The 22,565-nt window shown below is 46.4% G+C and overlaps 1 protein-coding gene across 1 annotated transcript in view; it reads left to right on the top strand.

The window, feature by feature from the left end:
• CCNF (cyclin F) overlaps positions 1-21,014 on the top strand; it is a 141,609-nt gene extending 120,595 nt beyond the window's left edge. The window contains exons 16-17 of the mRNA XM_085632146.1: positions 12,939-13,111; positions 17,298-21,014. Coding sequence (XP_085488272.1) covers positions 12,939-13,111; positions 17,298-17,773 — 649 coding nt within the window. The 3' untranslated portion in view covers positions 17,774-21,014. The remainder of the gene's footprint in view (positions 1-12,938; positions 13,112-17,297) is intronic.
• Positions 21,015-22,565: the final 1,551 nt, after the last annotated feature.

Here is a 22,565-nt window from a genome sequence, read left to right as displayed (position 1 = left end):
TCGTCCTGGCTAGTGCAGACTGTTGCATTATACTGTTACATTATACGATTCCTAAAATAGTGGAGTTTGAGCTTTTCTTGATTTGTAGGCCTTAGACTTATTTAACCGTTCAGTCAGCCCAGCATGATTTGAAATCTTTTTTTTTTTTTTTAATGTCTTTACATGATGGTGATTTCCTGAGCTCTGTGCGAATGTTAATTTGTCATTAATAGTGTACTAGAGAATGCTTGACACCGTATTTGCTCAGACTTTTAGGTTTTCAAGGGTTAGATTCTGTTATATAGGGTTTCTTTATACTCAACAAAAAATTGAAAGTCCCCACAGGTGCTTTGATACAGAGCGTTGAATATTTATGTATACTGTTCTTTGTATGCAGTAGCTTCTCTGTGGTGATGTGTTCTGTTCTCTATTTTTTAGGTCGAGCATTCGAGACCTCTTGCATATACTTTAGTATATACTTATATGTGTATGTACTTTGAGGACTCTGGAGATCAGCCTTAGACTTGTTTGCTTTCGCTTAGGGACTTTATTTTCTGTTCAACGGCCTCTATTTAACTGTTTTGATAGAAAACGACCAGCAGAGGTCTGTAAAATACCAGAATCACTTTAGCCCATAGAAAATTTCTTCCAGGAGCACCCGTAGACGATATTGTTTTTCAAATCTTGTATTGTCAGTGATATGACCACCGAGGGCCCCGATTTTATATTAAAAACAGAGCTTTGGACCATACCATTTCCCGCTGAAAGACAATATTTCTCTCCATGTGCTCCCATACCTGGCGTGCCACACAAGTGGTGCTTACTTTTCATCCATGGTAAAGAACAGTAGATGTTTCAGCACCCATGCTAATGTGCTGCATAGCTAAATACATACAAGTTCCCAAAGGCGAGACCAATAGTATTGCAAATGCTTGTGTAAGTTATCCTCTCGTCAACTACGAACAGCAGTTGGTGGGATACAGCTAGATTTTCCTTGTCCGTGAGTATTGAAATCCCATAGGCCGATCTTAGGAGAACTAGGGTTTGCTGCATGAATCCTTTTCAGGATTCACCTGCTATGCATCTATCCTGCCATCTAGTGGTTGGGTCTGGATTTGTGTGTCTCTAACAACCACCCACCCCCATTTGGTGGTACGTCTAGCCCCTCTGTGATTTCAGATGGTGCCCTGAAATTCCTGATGCCTCACCCCCATCTTCAGATTACTTTTTTCGGCCATTGGGTTCGGAAGCATACTGGAGGAACTCTGAAGAATCTTCAAAGATCTGCAGAGGAAAAAAGAAAAGAGCACTGAAAATCACTGGAGGCCATGAGGAACATTGAACCCCATTGCTGGAGGACAATTGGCTGGAAAATGCAGAGGAGAGGGACGAATGTGTGGGGGGTTTTGGTTTTACGTTTTGGATAGTGCACAGTTGTTGAGCTTTTTTTTTTGCGGTTACGTTAGAGATTGTCATCTAGGATTAAGTCCTGCCATTTTGTTTTTCACTTTAGTGGACAGGTAGAGTAAGTGGGTTCAAATTAAAATATCCAGTCTTAAGCTTGTGTGCTCTCTGACTAGGCAGAAAACTGAATAGAAGAAGTCTTGTCTGAGTGAAATGAGAACGTGATTAGTGCATTATTTTGGGGTTGAGAGACTTTCTAGTGCTTTGACATTGAGTTGAAGATATTTTTAGAAAATAGAGAGTATCTGCATATTGGTGCCCGTTTTAACTGAATCTGTAGTTCTTTATTGAAGGATTCAGCATATAGAGTAAAGTGAAGGGCTAATTTGGCATTTTTCTCACGTATTACCTCTAGATGCCACTTCATTTTTGTTTCTTGGTGATCTTAGTTGCTTGAGCCTCTTACCAGGTCTTTACTAAGGGTGCCTAGTGGAGTTAACTGCGCCTAGAGCCCTCAGTGACTTTGCTAGTTACTGGCATGGCAGCACCCTGTTAACTTCGATTTTGAATGTGGGGTGTAGTTTGAGATGCACATTTTTACACTTTAGATTGAATGCTCATAGCAGTTATCGTAGATTTCTTACCTTAGAATATCCCCAGGCGTTAGACTGGATCCGGAGAGTTTTGCTAGCAGTACCCCTGCGTGTCAGTGGGTGGCGTCGTGCGACTCTACGTTTGTCGCTGGCGTCGTAAGCGCCGAGATGACGTCACCAAGACTACTTGGGTGCCACCCATGCACGCTGACGTCAGTTCTTCCTTTTTCCGTGCCAGCCAGCACAGATCCGGTTAGAGCACGTACCTAAGTCACTTTTTGACTAACCTTTTTGAGACTTTTTGTCTCCCTTTTTCTCCTTGGTGCACGTAGGGATGCCTGGATTTAAGTCTTGTGGGCCCTGCCATCGCAATATGTCGGTGGCGGACCCCCACGATGTTTGCCTCTACAGCCTGGAGACCGACCACGACTCCCGGTCCTGTTGGGCCATGGCCCCGAAGGCCTGGAGGGAGCGGCGCCGCAAGCTGCTGGAGGTTCGGCACTCGTCCCAGCGCCACTCCAGGGACCGTTCCCGAGAACGCTCGCGGGGCCGCAGTCGTCGATCTTCAGGCTACAAGTCTTCCCCCTTGGATTCGGGTAAGCGACGACATTAAACGAAGTCGAAGAAGCAAGTTCGCTCTCCAAAGGGTCTGGGAATCCGCGTGGTGGTCAGTCCACCTCCGCCCCCGCTGCTTCTACCTCCAAACCTTCCTAATCCGAGCTTTGTGGAGCACCCCACGCCGGTGGGTGGCAGGATCCGCCACCACCTCCCCCACTGGCGCGATATCACATCGGACAAGTGGGTGTTACAGATAATCCGCAGGGGTTACTCCCTGCCCTTTCAGTCCACCCCTCCAGCCATGCCACTGCATGTCGGGGGATCACTTGGTACTCCTCCAGCAGGAAGTCACGGCCCTCTTGGCCAAGGGGGCCATCCTGGGCTGGAAGTAGGGAGTGGTTGTTTTGCAGCGTGAATCTTTCTGGATTCACTATGCTGTGCATTATTCCGCGATCTTGTGGTTGGGTCCGGATTCGTAGTCTTTTCTTTTTTTTTCTTCTTTTTTTTTTTTGTAGCCCAGGTGGGCGGCGACGAACCACCATTTGGTGCACCTCCCGTGACGTCGTCGTGCTTCCTGCGGAAGTCCCACCTTTGGGGCGCCATCTTCAGATTCTTTTTTCCGCCGTTGGGTCTGGATCGTCATCGGGAAGCTCCAGAATTACACTCGAAGGAAGAAGAAAGAAAAGCGAGTTTCGTCGATAAAATACTAGAGAATATCACAGGAAAGGAAGAGATTTCATCAGGAGCGCGAAGAAAGGAGGTTCAGCGCCCTTTTTCTTCGACCTTGGAGAATGCGCACTCAGAGGCCCTGAGCGCAATGGACAAGACGCCATTCAAGTTCTGCCCAAACTGCCACCACAAGTTCGCGCAGAAGGACCAGCATCCGGTCTGCAACCTCTGCCTACCGGTCGAACACCAGAGTAAGGACTGCAACGCCTGCTCAGCCTTCGCGCCGAAGACGCTCAGGGTGAGAGATCGGCAGAGAAGAGCCAACGCCAGCATGGATGGCAAGTGTAAGGCCCCGTCGCTCTACGATCTGGGCCTCTCCACGGACGACGAGGACAACGTCGCCGAGACAGCCGAAAACTTCACGGTCGTAGAGACCGACAAGAAAAAAGAAGACTAGGTAAGAGAATCGTCGAGCGCAAAACAGAAAGTACCTCAAACAGGAGGGTGACTCGAGAAAATCAGAGTCTAAGTCCACGAAGGGAGCCCCGGCGCCGAAAACTTCGACGACCAAGGGGGGAACCATGGACAAGGGCCGAGCGGATCCTTAGAAAAGGACTCCCTGGTGCCGAAAGACGCCGAAAAGCAAGGGTCGTCGAAGACAACCCAGGAAATTGGCCGATCGACGCTGAAAGAACGGTCGACGCAAGTTTCATCGAAAAGACCCGCGGTCGACGCCGAAAGCATCTCCGAGATGGAGAAAAAGAAGAGGCGGCTCGAGGCCGAAATGGAGAACATCCTTCAAAGGAAGAAGGAGTTTGACGCCAAGATGAAGGAATTCAAGATTCCAACGGTTTCATCAGCGGACGTCGTCGAGGACGAATTCGACACCGAAGGCCTAACAAGGGATCTCGAAGAGGAAGACGAGACCGATTATGACGGAGAAGCCGAGGAAGAAGACCAGCAGTCGTTCTACGACTCGGCGCCATCTACCAGCCACGACATCGAATGGCAGGATCTCGACACCGAAAACCCGGAGGAGCCCGTGGACACGTACCCTTCGAGGCCTTCGCCACCCGACGACATCGGGGTGTACAATATGGTGGTCAGGAGCGCAGCGACAGCCTTCGGCGTCAAACTCGACGAGGAGAAGCCGAAAGCCGACTTTCTCCTCGAGACCCTGCTCCCCATCCAGACAAGGAGCCAGTTCCTCCCCATGCTACAAAGTGTGATGAATCAGGGGAGAGAAGCCTTCAAGGAACCGGCGACCTGCCGGTCGATCACGCCCAGGACAGAGAAGAAATATAAGCACTCTTCCCTGGACCCCCCTTACATTAAGGGTAGCGTGACCGCCGACTCCATCATAGCTTCCACGGCCAGGAGAAGGGCCAACGTACCAGCAACTTCGGGCCCACCACCTGATAAGGAGAGCAGGAGGATAGACCTCACAGGAAGAAAGGTCGAGAGGAACGCCGCAATGCACTGGCGCATGGCGAATTCCAATGCACTCCTCAATAGACACCAGTACCAGCACTGGGACGAGATGGGGGAGCTAGTAAAGCACCTCCCCGAAGAATACCGCCAGAGAGCCTCACACCTGATAGACGAAGGCAAGAACATCGCCAACTCCTGTATAAAGACGGCGTTGGACGGGGCAGAGACTTCAGCAAGACTCATGGCCATAGGGGTCACCGTGAGAAGGCATGCATGGCTAAGAATCTCGGGATTCAAACCGGAGGTGCAGAACAACATCCTTGGCACCCCCTTCAACGGAGAGACACTGTTCGGAGCAACAGTGGACGAGAAGCTCACCCAGCTGAAAAAAGAAAACGAAACGGCGAGGTCCATGGGGGCCCTACAGCTGAGGGGAATGAGGCGAGGCAATCCCTCGAGGAGACCCTACGGTAGGGGAGGAAGCCAGCAGGGGCCGTCGCACCAGACGTTCCAGCAGGGTCAGCAGGGTGAAAGTCACGGACAAGGTCAACAGAAGCAAAACTGGCAGTACCAACCTCGGGGCCAGTCCTTTCGCGGGAGAGGGAGCGGACGTGGCCAAAGAAGGAGAGGGGGCGAACAGCCCTCCTCAAAGTGACTCAGCACGCAAGAGGACACCTACCCTCGTCATGCCCCCAAAGGTGAGGCGCAAAAAAGTAACATCAGGGGGAAGAGAATATTCAAAAGCCTACGAGCATACAACACCAGTAGGCGGAAGACTGAGGTTCTACCTTCAGGAGTGGCGGCGTATAACCACAGACAGGTGGATACGGAACATCATGCAGTACGGATACTGCGTAGATTTGGAGAAAAGACCTCCAAACAGGAAACCAAAGGGAAGACCGAGTTCGGCCCAAGAACTGGCACTACTCAGAGAGGAAACACGGAAACTTCTAGAAAAGAGAGCCATAGAGGCGGTGCCGTTCTCAGAACGCAACAAAGGGGTCTACTCAAACTACTTCGTGGTCCCGAAAGTAGACGGAAACCTCAGACCCATCCTGGACCTGCGTTACCTAAACAAGTTCATCAGAACGCAGAAGTTCAAAATGACTTCGCTGCAGGAGGTACTGCCCCAAATAAGAGACGGGGACTTCATGGTCACCGTGGACCTCAAGGATGCCTACCTGCACATCCCAATAAACAGAAGACACAAGGGCCTTCTAAGATTCAACATCGAGCAGGAACACTACCAGTTCACAACCTCGGCACCAAGGGTCTTTACAAAATGCCTGTCGGCGGTCGCGGCCCACCTACGAAGACAGGGAATCCATGTCTACCCCTACTTGGACGACTGGCTGGTCAAGGCAAACTCACGCGAGAAGTGCGAGAGGCACGCAAAACGCGTAACAGACACCCTCACGAATCTGGGGTTCTCGATCCACTGGGGGAAGTCATCGCTGGAACCGGAACAGGTGAAGATTTTCCTGGGGGCGAAAATCAACTCCCTCAACAGTACAGTAGTGCCCAGCGACAGGAGGACAGATGCACTACTGAAGGAGACGCGGCTCTACCAGAAGGGGCGAGCTCTGACGGTGAGGGCAGTGAGCAAGATGATGGGGATGATGGCGTCGTGTATCCAGCTGGTGCCGAATGTACGCCTGCACATGAGACCATTCCAGGAATGGCTACAACAGCAATGGTCACAAGCAAACGGAAGTTGGGAGGATCTAGTGGTTGTTACGCAGGCAGTGCAGGAGGAGATAACTTGGTGGAACAGAGACAACATGACAGTAGGGAGAAGCCTGACACCACCAATCCCAACAGTGACCATTACCACGGACGCATCGCAAAAGGGATGGGGAGCGCACATGGACAACCTCAGAGTGAGGGGTCTGTGGGCTCCAGCAGATGCGGTGCGCCATATCAACTACCTCGAGTTGAAAACAATACTGCTAGCCCTGAAGGCATTCCAGAGGCACCTGTACAACCAGAGGGTGTTGGTTCAAACGGACAACAGCACGGCAATGTTCTACATCAACAAACAAGGGGGGACACAGTCGTTCCCTCTCTCCTCTCTAGCTCAGGAGATTTGGAGATGGGCCATACCTCTCAGGATAGATCTACTGGCAATTCACCTACCGGGGAAGGACAATGTGGAGGCAGACTAGCTAAGCAGGCAGACCTCGGCATCGCACGAGTGGGAGCTCAATGGCCAGGAAACGGAGAAACTCTTCCGGAGATGGAGGACTCCCACAATAGACCTATTTGCAACACGCCACAATGCAAAATGCCAAAGCTTCGCGTCCAGGCAACCAGATCAGCAATCCCAGGGAAATGCCCTATGGATAAGCTGGTCGAGGACATTTGCCTACGCCTTTCCACCGATACCCCTGTTGCACAGAGTGCTCGACAAGTGCAGAACCAGCAACATGACTCTGATCCTAGTGGCTCCGCAGTGGCGAGGCAGACATGGTTCTCACAAATTCAAGAAATGGCACAAGGCAATCCACACAGGTTCGAGAGGAGGAAGGACCTGCTCTCAATGCAAAACGGAGAGGTCCTGCACCCAGAGCCAGAGACCCTCAACCTGACGGCATGGCTCCTGAAGACCTAGAGTTCGCACACCTAAGGTTGCCTCCGAGCACTATGCGAGTGCTACGGGAGGCAAGGAAACCAACTACACGGAAATGCTACAGCGCAAAATGGAAGAGATTCACTGTGTGGTGCAGGAAAAAGGGCCTGCAAAACAGAATGACAAGAGACTCAACAGTACTGAGGTACCTCACACACCTTCTAAAGAGTAACCTCTGCTCGAGCTCCCTACGGGTACACCTAGCGGCAATCGTGGCCTACACCAGAGGTGAAAAGGGTGGAAGTTTCTTCACCTCGCAGGTGGTGAGGAGATTCATGGAAGGAGCCAAAAGGATGGCCCCACCGAAAAGGTTGCCGCCGCCGGCATGGAATCTGAACGTGGTTCTGACAGAGCTCATGAAGGCACCGTTTGAACCCATTCACAAGGCCACACTGCAGATGTTGACGATGAAAACGGCCTTTCTGGTGGCCATAACCTCACTACGCAGGGTGAGCGAGCTTCAAGCACTTACACTGCAGGAACCCTACATTCAGATTCACAATGACAGAATAGTCCTGAGAACAGACCCACACTTCATGCCCAAGGTGGTGTCGGCGTTCCACATGAATCAGAGTATTCAGATACCAAGTTTCTTCCAAAACCCGACTTCTAACGCAGAAAAGACCCTGCACACCCTCGACACAAGAAGAGCGGTGATGCACTACATTGAGAGAACCAAGGAACTCAGGAAGTCGAAGCAGCTGTTTGTGTCCTTTGCTACTAGCTTCATGGGTAGGCCAGTAACTAAGGGCACCATCGCCAGGTGGATTGCCCTCACTATTCAATTCTGCCACAAACAGGCTGGACAGGAGCTAGCGGAGGGGCCGCAGGCTCACTCCACAAGGAAGAAAGGGGCCACCGTGGCCTTCCTGGCGAACACGCCCATCCAGGACATATGCCTCGCGGCAACTTGGGCATCTGTGCACACGTTCACGAAACACTACTGCGTGGGCATTCAGATGAACAAGGAAGCACAGGTTGGACAGAAGGTGCTTCAGCACATTTTCAACGACCAACGCTCATCTACCACCCAGCCGCCACAAAATTAGGAAAACCGCTACAAAGTCTATGCACAGCATAGTGAATCCAGAAAGATTCACGCTGCAAAACGAATAGTTTCTTACCTGTCGGTGTAGTTTTGCAGCTTGAAGATCTTTCTGGATTCACTAGCGAACCCGCCCACCTCCGCCAGGAAGATGAGGCTGGAGGAAGAGGGGGTAAAATGGAAAAGTTCGAAAGAAATGACAACGTACAGAGAAATGGACAAGAAGGATTAATCAATCGCCTAGGGTTTAAAAAAAAAAAAGGAAAAAAGAACCCGAAGATGGCGCCCCAAAGGTGGGACTTCCGCAGGAAGCACGACGACGTCACGGGAGGTGCACCAAATGGTGGTTCGTCGCCGCCCACCTGGGCTACAAAAAAAAAAAAACAAAGAAAAGACTACGAATCCGGACCCAACCACAAGATCGCGGAATAATGCACAGCATAGTGAATCCAGAAAGATCTTCAAGCTGCAAAACTACACCGACAGGTAAGAAACTATTCGTTACTACTTTATGGTCCCCAAGAAGGACAAAGGGGGCCTTGGACCTCCGGAACGTCAATCTCTTCCTCCAGAAGGAGAAGTTCAAAATGCTGACTCTGGCTCAGGTCCTGGCTGCCCTCGACCCTGGAGACTGGATAGTAGCATTGGACTTGCAGGACGCATATTTTCACATCCCGTCCTGCCGGCCCACCGGCATTGCCTGCAGTTCATAGTAGGCCAGGAGCATTTTCAGTTTGCTGTGCTACCCCTTCGGCCTTACCAGCGCCCCTGGGGTGTTCATGAAAGGGATGGTGGTGGTCGCGGCTCATCTGCGCAGGCCATGGGTGTCAGTCTTCCCTTACCTCGACGACTGGTTGTTGAAGGCGGGCTCGGCCCAGGCGTCATCAACCACCTTCAGACTACGGCCGACCTCTTACATTTGCTGGGGTTCTCCATCAACGTGCCGAAGTCGCACCTGAGTCCCTCTCAGAAGCTCCCCTTCATCGGAGCAGTTCTGGATTCGATGCTGTTTCGGTTTTATCCTCCTGAGCAGCGAGTCTGGGATATTCAGGCTATAATTCCGATCTTTCAGCCTCTGTCCCGGGTTTAAGTCAGGATGACCCTCCAGCTTCTGGACCTGATGGCCTCCTGCATGCGACACATGGCATATGCGGGCTCTGCAGTGGTACCTGAAGTTCCAGTGGGCCCAGCATCAGGGCAACCTGTCCGATCATGTCCAGATCTCGGAGGGCACTGCGTGGCAATTGCAGTGGTGGCTCACGAATCACGATTGGGTCAATGACAGATCCCTCTTCCTTCCCGGAGCACACAGTGGTGACGGATGCATCCCTCCTGGGATGGGGACGCCACTTTGGGGAGGCGGCGATCAGAGGCCTCTGGTCTCCGGCAGAGTCACGACTCCATATCCATCTGTTTGAGCTTCGGGCAATCCGTCTTGCACTGAAGGCATTCCTTCCCTCTGTCCGGGGAAGTATCACCTTGATGGTTCAACACCTGGCAGGTTCTCTGAACGCCAGGGCGGACGAACTCAGCCGCCGGTGCTTGATGGATCACGATTGGCGTCTTCACTCGGAAGTGGTGCAAGGTCTCTTTCAGCATTAGGGAGAGCCTTGGTTAGATCTGTTTGCCACTGAAGAGAATGCGCAATGTCTTCAGTTCTGCGCGTTGGAATTTCCAAGGTGGCACTCGCTAGGTGACGCTTTTCGTCGCAAGTGGAGTTGCTGTCTATTGTACACCTTTCCGCCTATACCACTTCTGCCCAGAGTGCTGAAGAAGATTCAGCGCGACCGGGTCCAAGTCATCCTTGTGGCTCCAGATTGGGCACAAAGATACTGGTATCTCGAGCTACTCAGCATGGCGACCGATCCAACTGCCTCTTCGGGAGGATCTTCTGTCGCAGCAGCAGGGGACTGGCCTCCACCCGAACCTGTCCAGCCTCCACCTCCATGCGTGGACATTGAGCGGCGACAGTTGACAACTTTTGATCTTCCTCCCGAAGTCTGTGATGTCTACGCCTGCCGGTGGAACAAGTTTGTGGCATGGTGCACAGCTAAGGCTATGGATCCCCTTTCTGCCCCTTTTTCCGAAGTCCTTCTGTTCCTTCTTTCTTTGGCCCAGCAGGGCTCTGCTCTGGGCACTATCAAAGGTTATCATTCGGCCATCTCTGCTTTTTTACGGCTTCCAGATCAGCCTTCTCTTTTTAAGTCTCCGGTTGTTAAGTTTCCTAAAAGGCATTACACACACGTTTCCTCCCGTGCCGTTCATAATGCCTCAGTGGGACTTAAACCTTGTCTTGACATATCTGATGTGCGCTCCCTTCGAGCCCCTTCATACCAGTCCTTTGCGTCTTCTCACTCTTAAGACGGCTATCCTGGTAGCTATCACCTCTGCCTGAAGAGTGAGTGAGCTCCAGGCTCTTTCTTCCAAGCCCCCTTTCCTTTCTGTTCATCTGGACAAGGTGGTTTTAAGGACCAGTCCTTCTGTTTTTGCCAAAGGTTGTCACGCCCTTCCACATTGGGCAGACCATCACTTTGCCCACCTTCTTTCCGCCTCTGCATCCTTCAAAAGAGGAAGAGAGGCTCCACCGTCTGGACCCAAAACGTGCGCTCTCGTTCTATCTGAAGCGCACACAGTGGTTCCGGGTGGATGACCAGCTCTTTGTTGGCTATGTGGGCGCCAAAAAAGGTTGGGCCATGCACAAACGGACCATCTCTCGGTGGGTCGTTCTGTGAATCAAAGCATGTTACTCGTTGGCTAAGAAGGAGCCTCCTGTGGGGCTGCTTGCCCATTCTACCAGGGCAACGGCAGCCACCACTGCCTTGGGATGCGGCGTTCCCTTGCAGGACATTTGTCAGGCAGCTACGTGGGCCTCAATGCACACGTTTACCAAGCATTACTGCCTTGACAGTCCGGTCCGGAGAGACTGCTTCTTTGGCCGTTCTGTTCTCCACGACTTTCTGGTGTAATCCTATTGTATTGCTAGGGTATCTATTCTAAGGTAAGGATTCTATCAGTAACGTGTCTTTCAGATGCACAAGTTGCTACTTGTGTAACGATATATCTGTAAGAGACATTAGTTAGTGATAGATTCCTTACCGCCCCACCCATCCTCCCCGTTCTGCGAACTGATTCTAGGGTTAAGGTCATCCCTTTCAGGGCCCTAGTTTCTTGGCACCAGTGGTCAGTTTCTTGCATGGCTCTGCGTTCCTACCGTGGACAGTCGTGTACAGAACTGACGTCAGCACGCATGGGGGGTGCCTAAGTAGTCTCCGTGACGTCATCTCGGCGCTGACGACACCAGCAACGGACGCGGTGCCGCACGACGCCACCTACTGATGTGCAGGGGTACTGCTAGCAAAACTTTCCGGATACAGTCTGACTCCTGGGGATATTCTAAGGTAAGGCATCTATCACTAACTAATGTCTTTTACAGATATATTGTTACACAAGTAGTAACGTGTGCATCAGCTTACGTCAGTTGTTTATTGTTCCTATAAGTTGCACACCAGGATTTTTATTAAAGTACTTATTGTAATCAAGTAACCAGTCATTCCTCCTCATTACCGTCTAAAATATTGCTGCCATTTAATATCACCAAGTGAAAGTAAAGTAGGCTACACGGAGTGTGGGAAAAAAATAGGGGAAAGCTAATCTCTTGCAGAAGAAAGTTCCAAGTGAACATTAGGTAGCAGTTCAGTCTAACATTTTGTAGCATTGATAATTGGAAGGAGAAATGCAGCCCAAGCTACAGACAATCATTGTTTACATTCTTACATTATTCCCATGCCGGCTGGGAATCCCTGATAAATGTTTCCAAACTGCAGTACTAAAATGTACTGGTCTTAAAACACACTTTGTGTGAGACTAGTTTCTTCATCAGATATGTAATCTTCTTGACTAAATAAACTGTGGTCAAAGAATCTAAATATTTAAAGAATGAAGTTGTTTTGTGGGTCCTATGTTAACCCCGGACATCAATATTAGCGTGCTACTCGCCAAAAAAGCGCTTCCAACACCCCATCAGGGGTAGCAAGCGCTATATAAATGCAAACCTCATTTCCCTCTATTATCCCTCCGCTATCCTTCTCAATCCAATTAACAGACTAACATATCCACTACTCAAATTACTTTCATATTTCACTATACTAATTCACCACTTTATGGGTTCCAGAGTAGCGTGCTACTCCGAACAATTGCTTTGATGCCTCTTTGGGGGTAGTAAGCGCTATATAAATGTAATTACAATACAATATTTCTGAAATTATTGGTTTGTTACACGGCAGTAATTCTATCAGATTGGTTTTCTAAACTTGTCAAAACAACAATATAACCAGATTCTATGTGAAGTGAGGTTAAAAAACAAAGTAGGAAGGTAGTGGAAGGAGTAATTAAGTTGATAATGGGTATGTGGCGTAAAATATGAGTACTGAATAGGAGATCACACACAATTCCCTTCGAATAAACACCAGAATATATACCCACCTAATTTAAAGGCAGCTGAAGGAGATTTCGTTGGATCGATTTTACTGAGATGTGCTGACGGAGTATTCCTGCAATTACTCTGATGTAGTCCTCTTTTAGATCAATGCTTTTAGGTATATCGTTCTGACCACTTATCCTTAATTCTTAGGAGGAGGGAAGACAGTATCCAGGAAGATCGAGGCAGCTTTGTCACCACACCAACAGCTGAGCTATCCAATCAGGAAGAAACTCTGCTTGGAGATTTTCTGGACTGGAGCCTGGATTCCTCTTGCACAGGATATGAAGGTGACCGAGAAAGCGAGGGCGAAAAGGAAGGAGATGGTAAGTCTGATGCACTCCAAAATGGAATTGTTATTCCACTGCAAAAGAGTATGCTTGGTCGTGCAAAGAAAATTATGAAGTTCTTACATACTTGCACTCAACAGCTCTGAAGCTGTTCAACATATGGAGATTGTGATAGCAATCTGTTATAGAAGAGACTTAGCTGGCCTTAATAATTTCTCCAAGGGTTTCTGCCCAGTTTCATAAATTGAGACTATTGGTAGTCGTCATGGCACAGGCTATTAATACAGGATGTGTATTTACTTGGTCTGCTGGGTTTTCCGCAAAAAAAATTGTCTTTGGGAATAACATTAGTAGGTTTTACCTTGCATATTAGGAACCGAAAAGGCTCAAGTCTGTCCCACCCTTGGGCTCAAACCAAACACCTCTGAACCCAAATGGAAGTAATCTATTGGGGAATTGTGAGCTTGTAGTCCACGTTCTAGTGAGTCAACCTGACTTTGCCATGGTCAACACCCGGGGGGTCTATTTAAGTGAACTTCCAGGCTTAATATTTAAACTGCAAAACCATTGTTTTGTGTAAGCAACTGGTTTCCCTTAGCAATGATGGCCTTGTTTGAAAAAACGGATCGCTGATCAGATAGTGGAGCCCCCAATATATTTACTTATCTCAGCCAAGATCTTGGAGAATAATGTGAAGGTTTTCTACTCATCTGTATATTATTTCTGCCTTTGTTCCTGCTTAGTCTGATTTAAACCTAGCAGATGGTAATATCTTTATTTCTGTTGTAGCACTAATTCCTTTCATGAATCTTTGATCATCGTGTGCCTCACTAGGTTCCATGGGATAAGTCCGGTCTTATCGCAACTCGGGCTGTCGCTCTTATTCCCTATTGCTCCTCTTACTGCAACCTTAGTTTCTATGGGGTGTACTTTATGCCTGCTCTTTTTAAGGTTTGTTTGGAGTCTTCTGATAGCCTCAATTGTTTCTGTAGATTCGCCTATGCTAGTCAGTGATTTGGAAATAACACAGGGGGTAATCATTTTCAAGACTGTGTGATTGTAGTAGCCTACTGCATGTCCTCCATACTATTAAAGTACCGAAAGATTTTAGTTCTAGGAGGTTCCCTCATTGCATGTTGTGACACATGGTTGCCTTCCAACCTAGTCCTTGCCTACTCTCCTAATGTAAAAGTTCATGTTAGAAATTTGATTTTCCTTTTTAAATATTCCTTGTATTGAACTCCCTCCTCCACCAGGTAAATAAGACTGCACTCTTTCTTCTCCTAATGTTGAACAAGATTCTCCCCTATCTGCGCTTTGAAGTAAAACTGGTGATGCACAGGGCCGTTGTCCCCAGAGTTAACAGTGGTAATGCCCTCACCCTCAAGCTAAGCATTTATAAAAGCACAGCTTTTATTTATTTATTTTTTGGCCTACCCTGGTACTCCCTTTTTGATGAGAATTGCGTTTAGCACATTCTGCTCTCGGTATAAAGCTATCCATTATTCTGTACCCCACTCGATTCGAATAGTGGAGTTTTGCTTTATGTTCCATCAAGTTCCCTACGTTAATCTGTAACCCTGCGTCCTGTTTCAATACTCTGCCCATGCATGTGTGTGATTTTCTTTATTCTCAGTGAAACCTGCTTCTGTAAGGCATCAAACTCCTCCCTTCAATAAATTCCATCATTAAATCTCTTAAAATTCACTGAATCCTACTAAAACAACCTGTTTGTAGACTAGACCCGTTTTGCTGCTGATCCGATCCAGCTGTAAGACCTTATTATGTAGTAGTGCATAAACTGCCAAAGTCTGCTCAATCTGATGCCTTGCCAGTGAACCCTCTCTCTGAGGCTTAGCCAGCCAGATTTTCTTCTGCATTTTAGTGTGAGGATTCTCCGGATCTCTGCTCAAGGTTGGATGTTTTCATAGAGTTCTATTTTCCGGCAGGGACGCTGAGCATCCTGTGGTTCTGGTCAAATTGCTTAATCGCCCCGTGCCCAACAAAAATTAATGTGTCCGTCAATAACACAACTGGTGCGCGTGTAAAGCGCTCTGCTACCTTCGGGTCAAGTTGCACTATATAAAACTCCGTTTAAGGGAGGGGGGGGGGCTGAAGATTCTCCAGTTAATTCCAGCTCAATCTTCATTTTTACACTGCTCTTGAGATAGACATTTCTGTGTGCTGCCTGTGTTAATAGAAACTTGAATCTACAGCACTACACGCTATAGACAGATGCCTACAGGCCAAGTAACATTTTCCCTAATAGTTTGCACCCATCTCATCCACAAATGTTTGTGTTGCATATATTTAAAGATGACCCATAAGGATGGCACACCAACACTGCCTCTATGATGGAGGCGTCAAACCAGTTACATTTACCCTCCGCCAAGGACAAGAGCGGTCTTTCAAAGCCAGCCATGCCCACCGCGAAAGCATGCATTGAAGACCTATAAAAGGCCTGTGGTAGAATTTGTTTTTTTTTTTAACTAAGATATCAGTCTTGTTGGTTGTCAAGACTACCTAGTTTTCAGATATGTTGTTGGCTGCATCATCCTCAGCACCAAAGAGATGGTCAACTGTAATAGTGTATGACCCCACAGACGTTCTCTGCAGTTGACAAGATGTCCTTCCCGGACAGCCACCTTTGCAGCTTCTTCGTTCTTTAGTAAGGTCAAACATGTGGCTACAGCTAAACTGGTACCATTAATGGTTCAATGCCAATCTTTGGTGACATTGCTGATAAACAGATTGTTGGATCCCACACCATCACCCACAACACACGTGGTTGTAACATGTTAAGACCCTGTTGGTTGCCAGTCTGTCAATTCAGACACAATTTGTTTCATTGGTTCCTTGCCAACTGACTTCATATTTCACTGTACAGAAGTCCACACCAGATACTAGCGGGTCTTCTCCAGACCTGTCAGGACTTGAGCCATTCAGAGTTGTCAAATTGTTTAATCCGTAATTAAGTCTAAATTTGTCTGGCTATTTTTCGGGCTTTTTATTTTTCTCTTGACATAAGCAAGAGTTTTCAGGTTTGAAGTGCTGCAGCTTGTATCCATACACATGATTTTCAAATTTTAAAGCATACCAAATCGCTTACAGGGTCTTGAACCTGAGTGGGAGAGGTTTCTGGAGCTGGGAGCAGATTTTTAGCCTACCCTCTATCAAGGGAAAGACCACATGTCTTTCAGTACATCACTTCGTCATGAATTATGAGATCCTTGCCACTATGACATAAATTAGAGATGGTGGGCATTTACGTGACTGTTCCACGACACAGACTGGGGACAGAGACTACGTTAACGTCTAATATCAATGAAACTGTGTAGGAAAGTGGATTATATGGGTTGGTTGCCCGAATCTGGTTGGGAGCCTGTTACAGGGGCCACCTGGGTCCAGGGAGACTATTACTTGCCTGGTCCAGCAGTCTCAAGTCCTTACAGAAGATTTCACCTGAATTGCGGTTGTAGCCAAGAAGTGGTCCTGATACTGGGGAGTTTGGAAAGATGCTGGAGCTGTAGCAGTGATGAGTATTCCTGGGCGTCGCCGCAGTCCACGAACTTCAGGGGTCCTCTCCTAACTCTCCCACAATGCCTCTGTGAAGTCTAGTGCAGGTCCAGCTGCTACTGGTCAGCTGGTCTCCAGTTAGTGGTCTTCAGTGGTTGTCCACAGGTGAGTCTTGCTTGTAGGAGGGCCAGGGTCCATTTCAATGTTTGCTACAGGTCCCATGCACTTGGGGACCCATTAGGCAGGTTGGGATTCGGTCTCCTTGCTGGTACTTTGACATCCAGTGGCAGGCAGAGGATCCTGGGCATCTGGGCTCAAGTGCAGGCTTCCTCTAGCTTTAGTCTCGGGAGTATTGAATACTCCATATCACTTGGTCTTCTGACATTGTCCAGGGCTGTTACACTGATGGGCTATTTGAGTGGATTGATGTAACTAACGTTTACATGAGACTGCATATTTATTCAGGAGCTGAATCTGCCAGTTTAGTTTTATCTTGTTTAACATGTGTATATTTCCCCTCTTCTCGTTGTGTGAAATGGATCTATGCTCAGATTCAAGTTCCATTGCTGTTTACATTTTGTTGTTGGCAAAGGTTTGACTTGATAACTAGCTAGAATGTGCTTTATCTTGAGGTTTAAATCTTTATTTTCCCCATCAGTATGCTGTCATAAGCATCCAATAAAAAAACTACTTTTTGTCTGTTCAGTTACAGGACCCAGTGGCATCTTGGACATCACCGTGGTACATGTCGATCCTGACCAACACTGTTGTGAGGACTCCAGTGATGAGGAGTGCCCAGTGAAACATGATTTGCAAAGTATGCCCCAGCCAGATCACCTCATATCGGTTTGTGATGGCACTTCATTGAAGCCATGGATTACCTTCCACACACCGAAGGAACCTTCTGACCAAGCCAGCTCTGGCTACTCCTCTGTCAGTAGTGGCAGTCCCACATCGTCTATAGAGACCAGCTGCGCCACACCAACTACAGCTACCTCAGCACTGCCCCAAGGGACCAGCGGCAAGGGTTGGCCATTCCTCACCCAATACTTGAAGCCATGTTTACACCCTGTTCCCACTAGTCCAACTGAGGACAATGGTCACCGGCGGCAAGTGAAGCGCAAAAACATAGCAGGACACAGTGAAGAGGAGGACATAAAAGTAGGAGTTTTAAGCCTTTAATTTAATGTTAAAAAATGGCCTTAAAGTTTACATTTCTGCAGTATTTTTATATATCGTCCTTTTGGAAAGGAGTTCAAAGGATTTAAAAAGAGGAGAATCAATTCATGTCATTGTATCCTGCCTGCACATCTTTTCTTGCTGGAGTGTAGGGACTAAGTATTTGGCCTCACTCCAGTTTCTTCCCTGAAATTGCTGAATCTGCACGTTCACCAGGATTTGGACCAAAGCCTGAAGAAGCACTCTATATTGACCTTGGCAGTCAAAATGGCCAAAGGAACTTCACCTTCACTCACTCCACCTTGCCCGGGGCTTTTCTGAAACACAAGTAATCCACGCTAAGCACAGTCATAAGAGTATCCAAAATGTCCTCATTGACTATCACAAAGCACCAGCCACCAAAGGAGAATGAAGTCCTTACTTGATTGTGGGTTATCAGCTTTAATGGACCTAATTTGACAAAATCCATTTATTTTACCTATGAGCACCTGCTATTTAAAAAATGTTCCAGACAGTGTGTATATACTAAATCACAATTTTCTTTTGATCAGGTTTCTTGTGTGGTGACCTTTTGACACAAAGGCATTCATGTTTTAAGCATTTTAGATTAGCACTATAGGTCCATGCACCTGCTTGAATCGGAGTGAAACCTTCAGGGATATGTTTATGTAGACTGGTCACTTCAGCCATTTATTCTCATGTGGGCAGGGAAAGGAGTGCCATTTATTTGAGTAATAGTTATATCTAGAAATATCACACTGAAATACTTCAAGGCTGGTAGCAGACCTAGTATAAACAAAGAAAGTGGTAATCTGGGTACACCACAAAGTATGCTTCTACAGTAATTGTGCCTTCATTTTATTACATGCTGCTATGGTTAGCATTTGGGTACTGCACCTTGCTTTAGGAAGGTCATATCTCACTTTGCTGTTTGTGTCCCTAAGTTCCTGGAAAATGGTCCACTGATGGGACTTTTAACCCAATGTGTTGATGGCTAGTCAGCAGACCCCCAAGATAAGATCACTGAACCTCCCAACTGTCTTGTCCTGAAGAGAACCAGAGGCACGAAATATTACGAAGCCACGCAGATTTGCTTTTTTTGGAGATTTTTTTTCTACACACAGCAACACCGGTTATCTTATGACTGACTTGAAATATGAACCAATCCTGCTCATAAATGAAGTATTGAACGAAATATTTATCTTCATTGAATGAATCGATGCTTGATGCAAAGAACTACTCAAGATTGGACTTTGTGTGTGAAACATTCATGTGAAATTAATTCTACTGGTGACTTGAGCAATGTTAGCCAATGAATTGGAATCTATATCCTTAAACTGTGATAGAATTTGTATTGTGCTATTCATTACATGTAGGCTAATTCCGTCAGAGTACACTGTCCTCAGTCTCTCCCACGTTTCCAAAATAAGACATTCATTGTTTGGTGATTGGCTTAAAAATCACTAAAGATTCCTTGGGGGAAGCATACATGAGAACTTTGTATTGCTGGGCACTCTTCCTGTCTATTATATAGTAGTCATCCCATTGCTGTCAGATTTGTCCATACCCATCCACTGAACTGAAGTGTGGTTTTTTTTAATGGTGTGTTTCTATTGTTGACATGCGAGTTGTATGGTCAGTTTGTCTATCGATTAGGATGGCTAATTACGTGTGGCAGGTTATTTCCTTCTTACTCAATGTTTGGCAGCTAGAGTCTGGCTTCCCTCGATCTCATCCTACTGCCATCAACGAATAGTAGCAGGGGATAAAGTTAGGCCCTTTAGTAAATTTCAGAAGGTGTAAAGCTTTCCCTGTGGATGTTTGAGTATTGGCTATGCTAAAAGCTCTAGCTATGATACAAACTAATTTAAATTCTCCTTTAGAATGTATCAATCCGAAATCTTGGACCTCTTTCATGAGTAAACTGTTCTGTGAATCTGAGGTTTTTAAGAGTTCAGATACCACTAGTGCCTTAAGTGTTCTTTAGAGGTACCTTTCAGGCTGCACTCAAACTGGTCTTACGTAATATTTTGTATAATATCTGAATTATGCAGGTAGCGTATTCAATGGCAGCATGAATTCTGCTAGTCATATATTTATTTCTTCCAAATGGTAGAAAATCAATCAAATTGAAAAAAGAAGTCATCAGTCACTGTTCCATGCTCCATGTATAAGATCTAAAGAGGTTTCTTATCCTTTTCATATAAGCTGCAGGTCTCTTGATGGACTTCATTGAAAGGAGGTATGTCTTTAAAATGAAACCCACTAGAGATTAAAGTCATTAAATATGGGGAGGGAAGAAGCAAGAAGAGTTTTCTTAGTCTTTTCTGCCTACCTTATGGTCTTACCTGCTGCTTAACCTTGAATGGAGCCTTTTCTTAGATAGTTTGTCTCTCAGGACCAGTTTTCACCAGCAGCGGAGCATTTCTATCATGCAATGTTATTGGTTTGGTGTAGGGAGTTGTGTGACCAGTTCAGATTTTAATCTGAATGATGTTCTGCGGCAATTGTTGAAAATGTGCCTTTACATACATTCACACTTGGATAAAGTGTTATCTTCACCATTCCCTCCAGCTCCTAGTTTAATTAGTGGTCTTCTCAATGGCCAAGAGCTGAACAGAATTTCAGTCTAAATGGGCGTAATTAAGAGCATTTGTAATGCCTTTCTACCAGACCACACCTCTGACTTTTATTTTTTTGAAGCAGTCTACCCTAAAACGAACCAGTTGGCGGTTTCTGACCATTATCTGCAACTCCGTGTTGGCAGCTTGTTCTCTCGCTATTGTAATTTTGTTACTTTCATTTATCAGGAACCTTTCTGGAGACTAGATTACAAAACATGCTGTAAAAAAAAAAATCCATTAACAAAGTACTAGTGCCATTTGTGCAATTTAAAAAAAAAAAAAACCTTGCCGGTCTAGGTCTAGGATTCCATAGCTTGAAAAGCCCACCTATGTGCTGCCTTCATTTAAAATGTGAATCCAAATGTATGTTCATCACAACTATTTTAATTGTCCTGTCTCTGATTCAGTCATTGACTGTTACTCTGTGCCTTGTCTATCTGTGATTTCCTGTTCATTTCTTTCCTTGAGTACCAAGTACTTTTCTTGAACTAGTGGTGTATGGGTGACTGTAAACATGGAAACACTGGAGAAACTTTTTCTTCCTAGTAATTTCAGTTTTGCAGAGACAATGGAAAGCTTTGTACTGTCTGTCTTTTGTATATAAATGTTTTTGTAAATAATGTTTCTTGTGTGCTAATGTATACCTCAAATTATGTATTTATTTCTTCTACTATAGTGTACAAGTGGTACTGGAGCACAATGATGGCCTATAACATATGTGCCCAATATAATTGTGGAAGTGTGAATATAAAGGTTTATTAGGATGCCTAAAGGCCATTATTTCAGTACTTTATGAAATTAGAGCATAACAGTTCAGAGGAAAGTGGCATTTTTCCAGTTTATCTGAGAAGTCTAAAAAAAGAAGATACAAATCTCTAAAGAAATAGGTAATCATAACCACAAAATGCAGAAGTGGCTTCTTGGGTGCTTTCCTTAAGATTTATTAAGCATTTTTGCAGAAAATATAGATTCGTAAGCCAAATGTCACCCCAATGATCTGCAGCAAGGCAGGGATCTTGACTTCAATCAAAGGAAAACGCTTCTACCTTTTTTGAATACACTAGCCAGTTTCCAATTTGAATGCACATTTGAAAACATAAAATGTGTGGGAGTTCAAATACTGATTCTCCTGTTGTTGGTATAGAATAGCACGGACGTTTCAAATATTGAAATTGATTCCATCCAACATGTGTGGTAACAATCCATAATTAAAATATCCTCCAGGTGAGGAAGTTCCTTTGTACTGGACTGTAAAGCTGCACAGAACACTTTTTTTTCTCCAGTAAATTTTCTTGCAGTATTCCTGTTGGATCTTTAAAGCCCAGTTTAAACAATGTGATGCATCTTCAAAGAGATTCTATTAAAGGGATAATTTCTACATTCAGTTTTTCTTCCACTTCCTTCTCCACAATAGTGCTCTCACCCTTCATCAAGTCTTAATCCAGTTCCTTTTAAATTGCATGAGTCTTCTACGAGGATTTTAATTAACATTTTCATTAAGAGACCTTTCACAGTATGACTGTTTAAACCCAGCCTTAATGTTCTAAAGGAAGTGGCCCGATTCGGTCACTAATGACCACCTCTCAGCCTTCCATACAAATGAAGAGTTGGTCAGACAGAGAATACAACCAATAACTGTTTATTTAAAGTACACTCCGAGCGGAACCCAGTCGCTAGGAGTGCTGTAGAGGGACTGACATCCACAAGCATAAAGATCCCTTATGTTCGAGGCATGTGGGCTGCTGAATTCATATCTGTGCATAGATCGCCGCCTAGTGTTGGGTCCAGATGTTTGCACGTTGTTGTCCTGGAAGAGTCTTCGAAGTATCCTGAGATAGGTGATTCCTCCCCTGGACCGCAGTGCGCATGGGCATCCTCTCCATCCCCAGATTGTTTTTTTCCGCCATTGGGTTCGGATGTGCTTATCTTAGCTCAAGTTAGGAAAAATTTCGTTTACGGCCAAAAGGCCTTTAGCTTTCGTCGGTACTGTTCCCGCTCGGTGTCGACAGCTTTCTTACTTAGTTTAGAAACTTCTTCCAGTTTTTCGGATCCGTTTCATCCGACCATCGACATTATATCGACGATGGAATCGAGGGCCCCATTCAAGCGGTGTCTTTTATGCCACGCCAAATATCCACACATCGACGTCCACAACAAATGCCTCTCGCCGG

Source organism: Triturus cristatus, chromosome 10 (genome assembly GCF_964204655.1).
Source record: "Triturus cristatus chromosome 10, aTriCri1.1, whole genome shotgun sequence".
Taxonomy (NCBI): domain Eukaryota; kingdom Metazoa; phylum Chordata; class Amphibia; order Caudata; family Salamandridae; genus Triturus; species Triturus cristatus.
The sequence above is the reverse complement of the archived record's forward strand: the minus strand, read 5'-3'. Positions and strand labels throughout refer to the sequence as shown.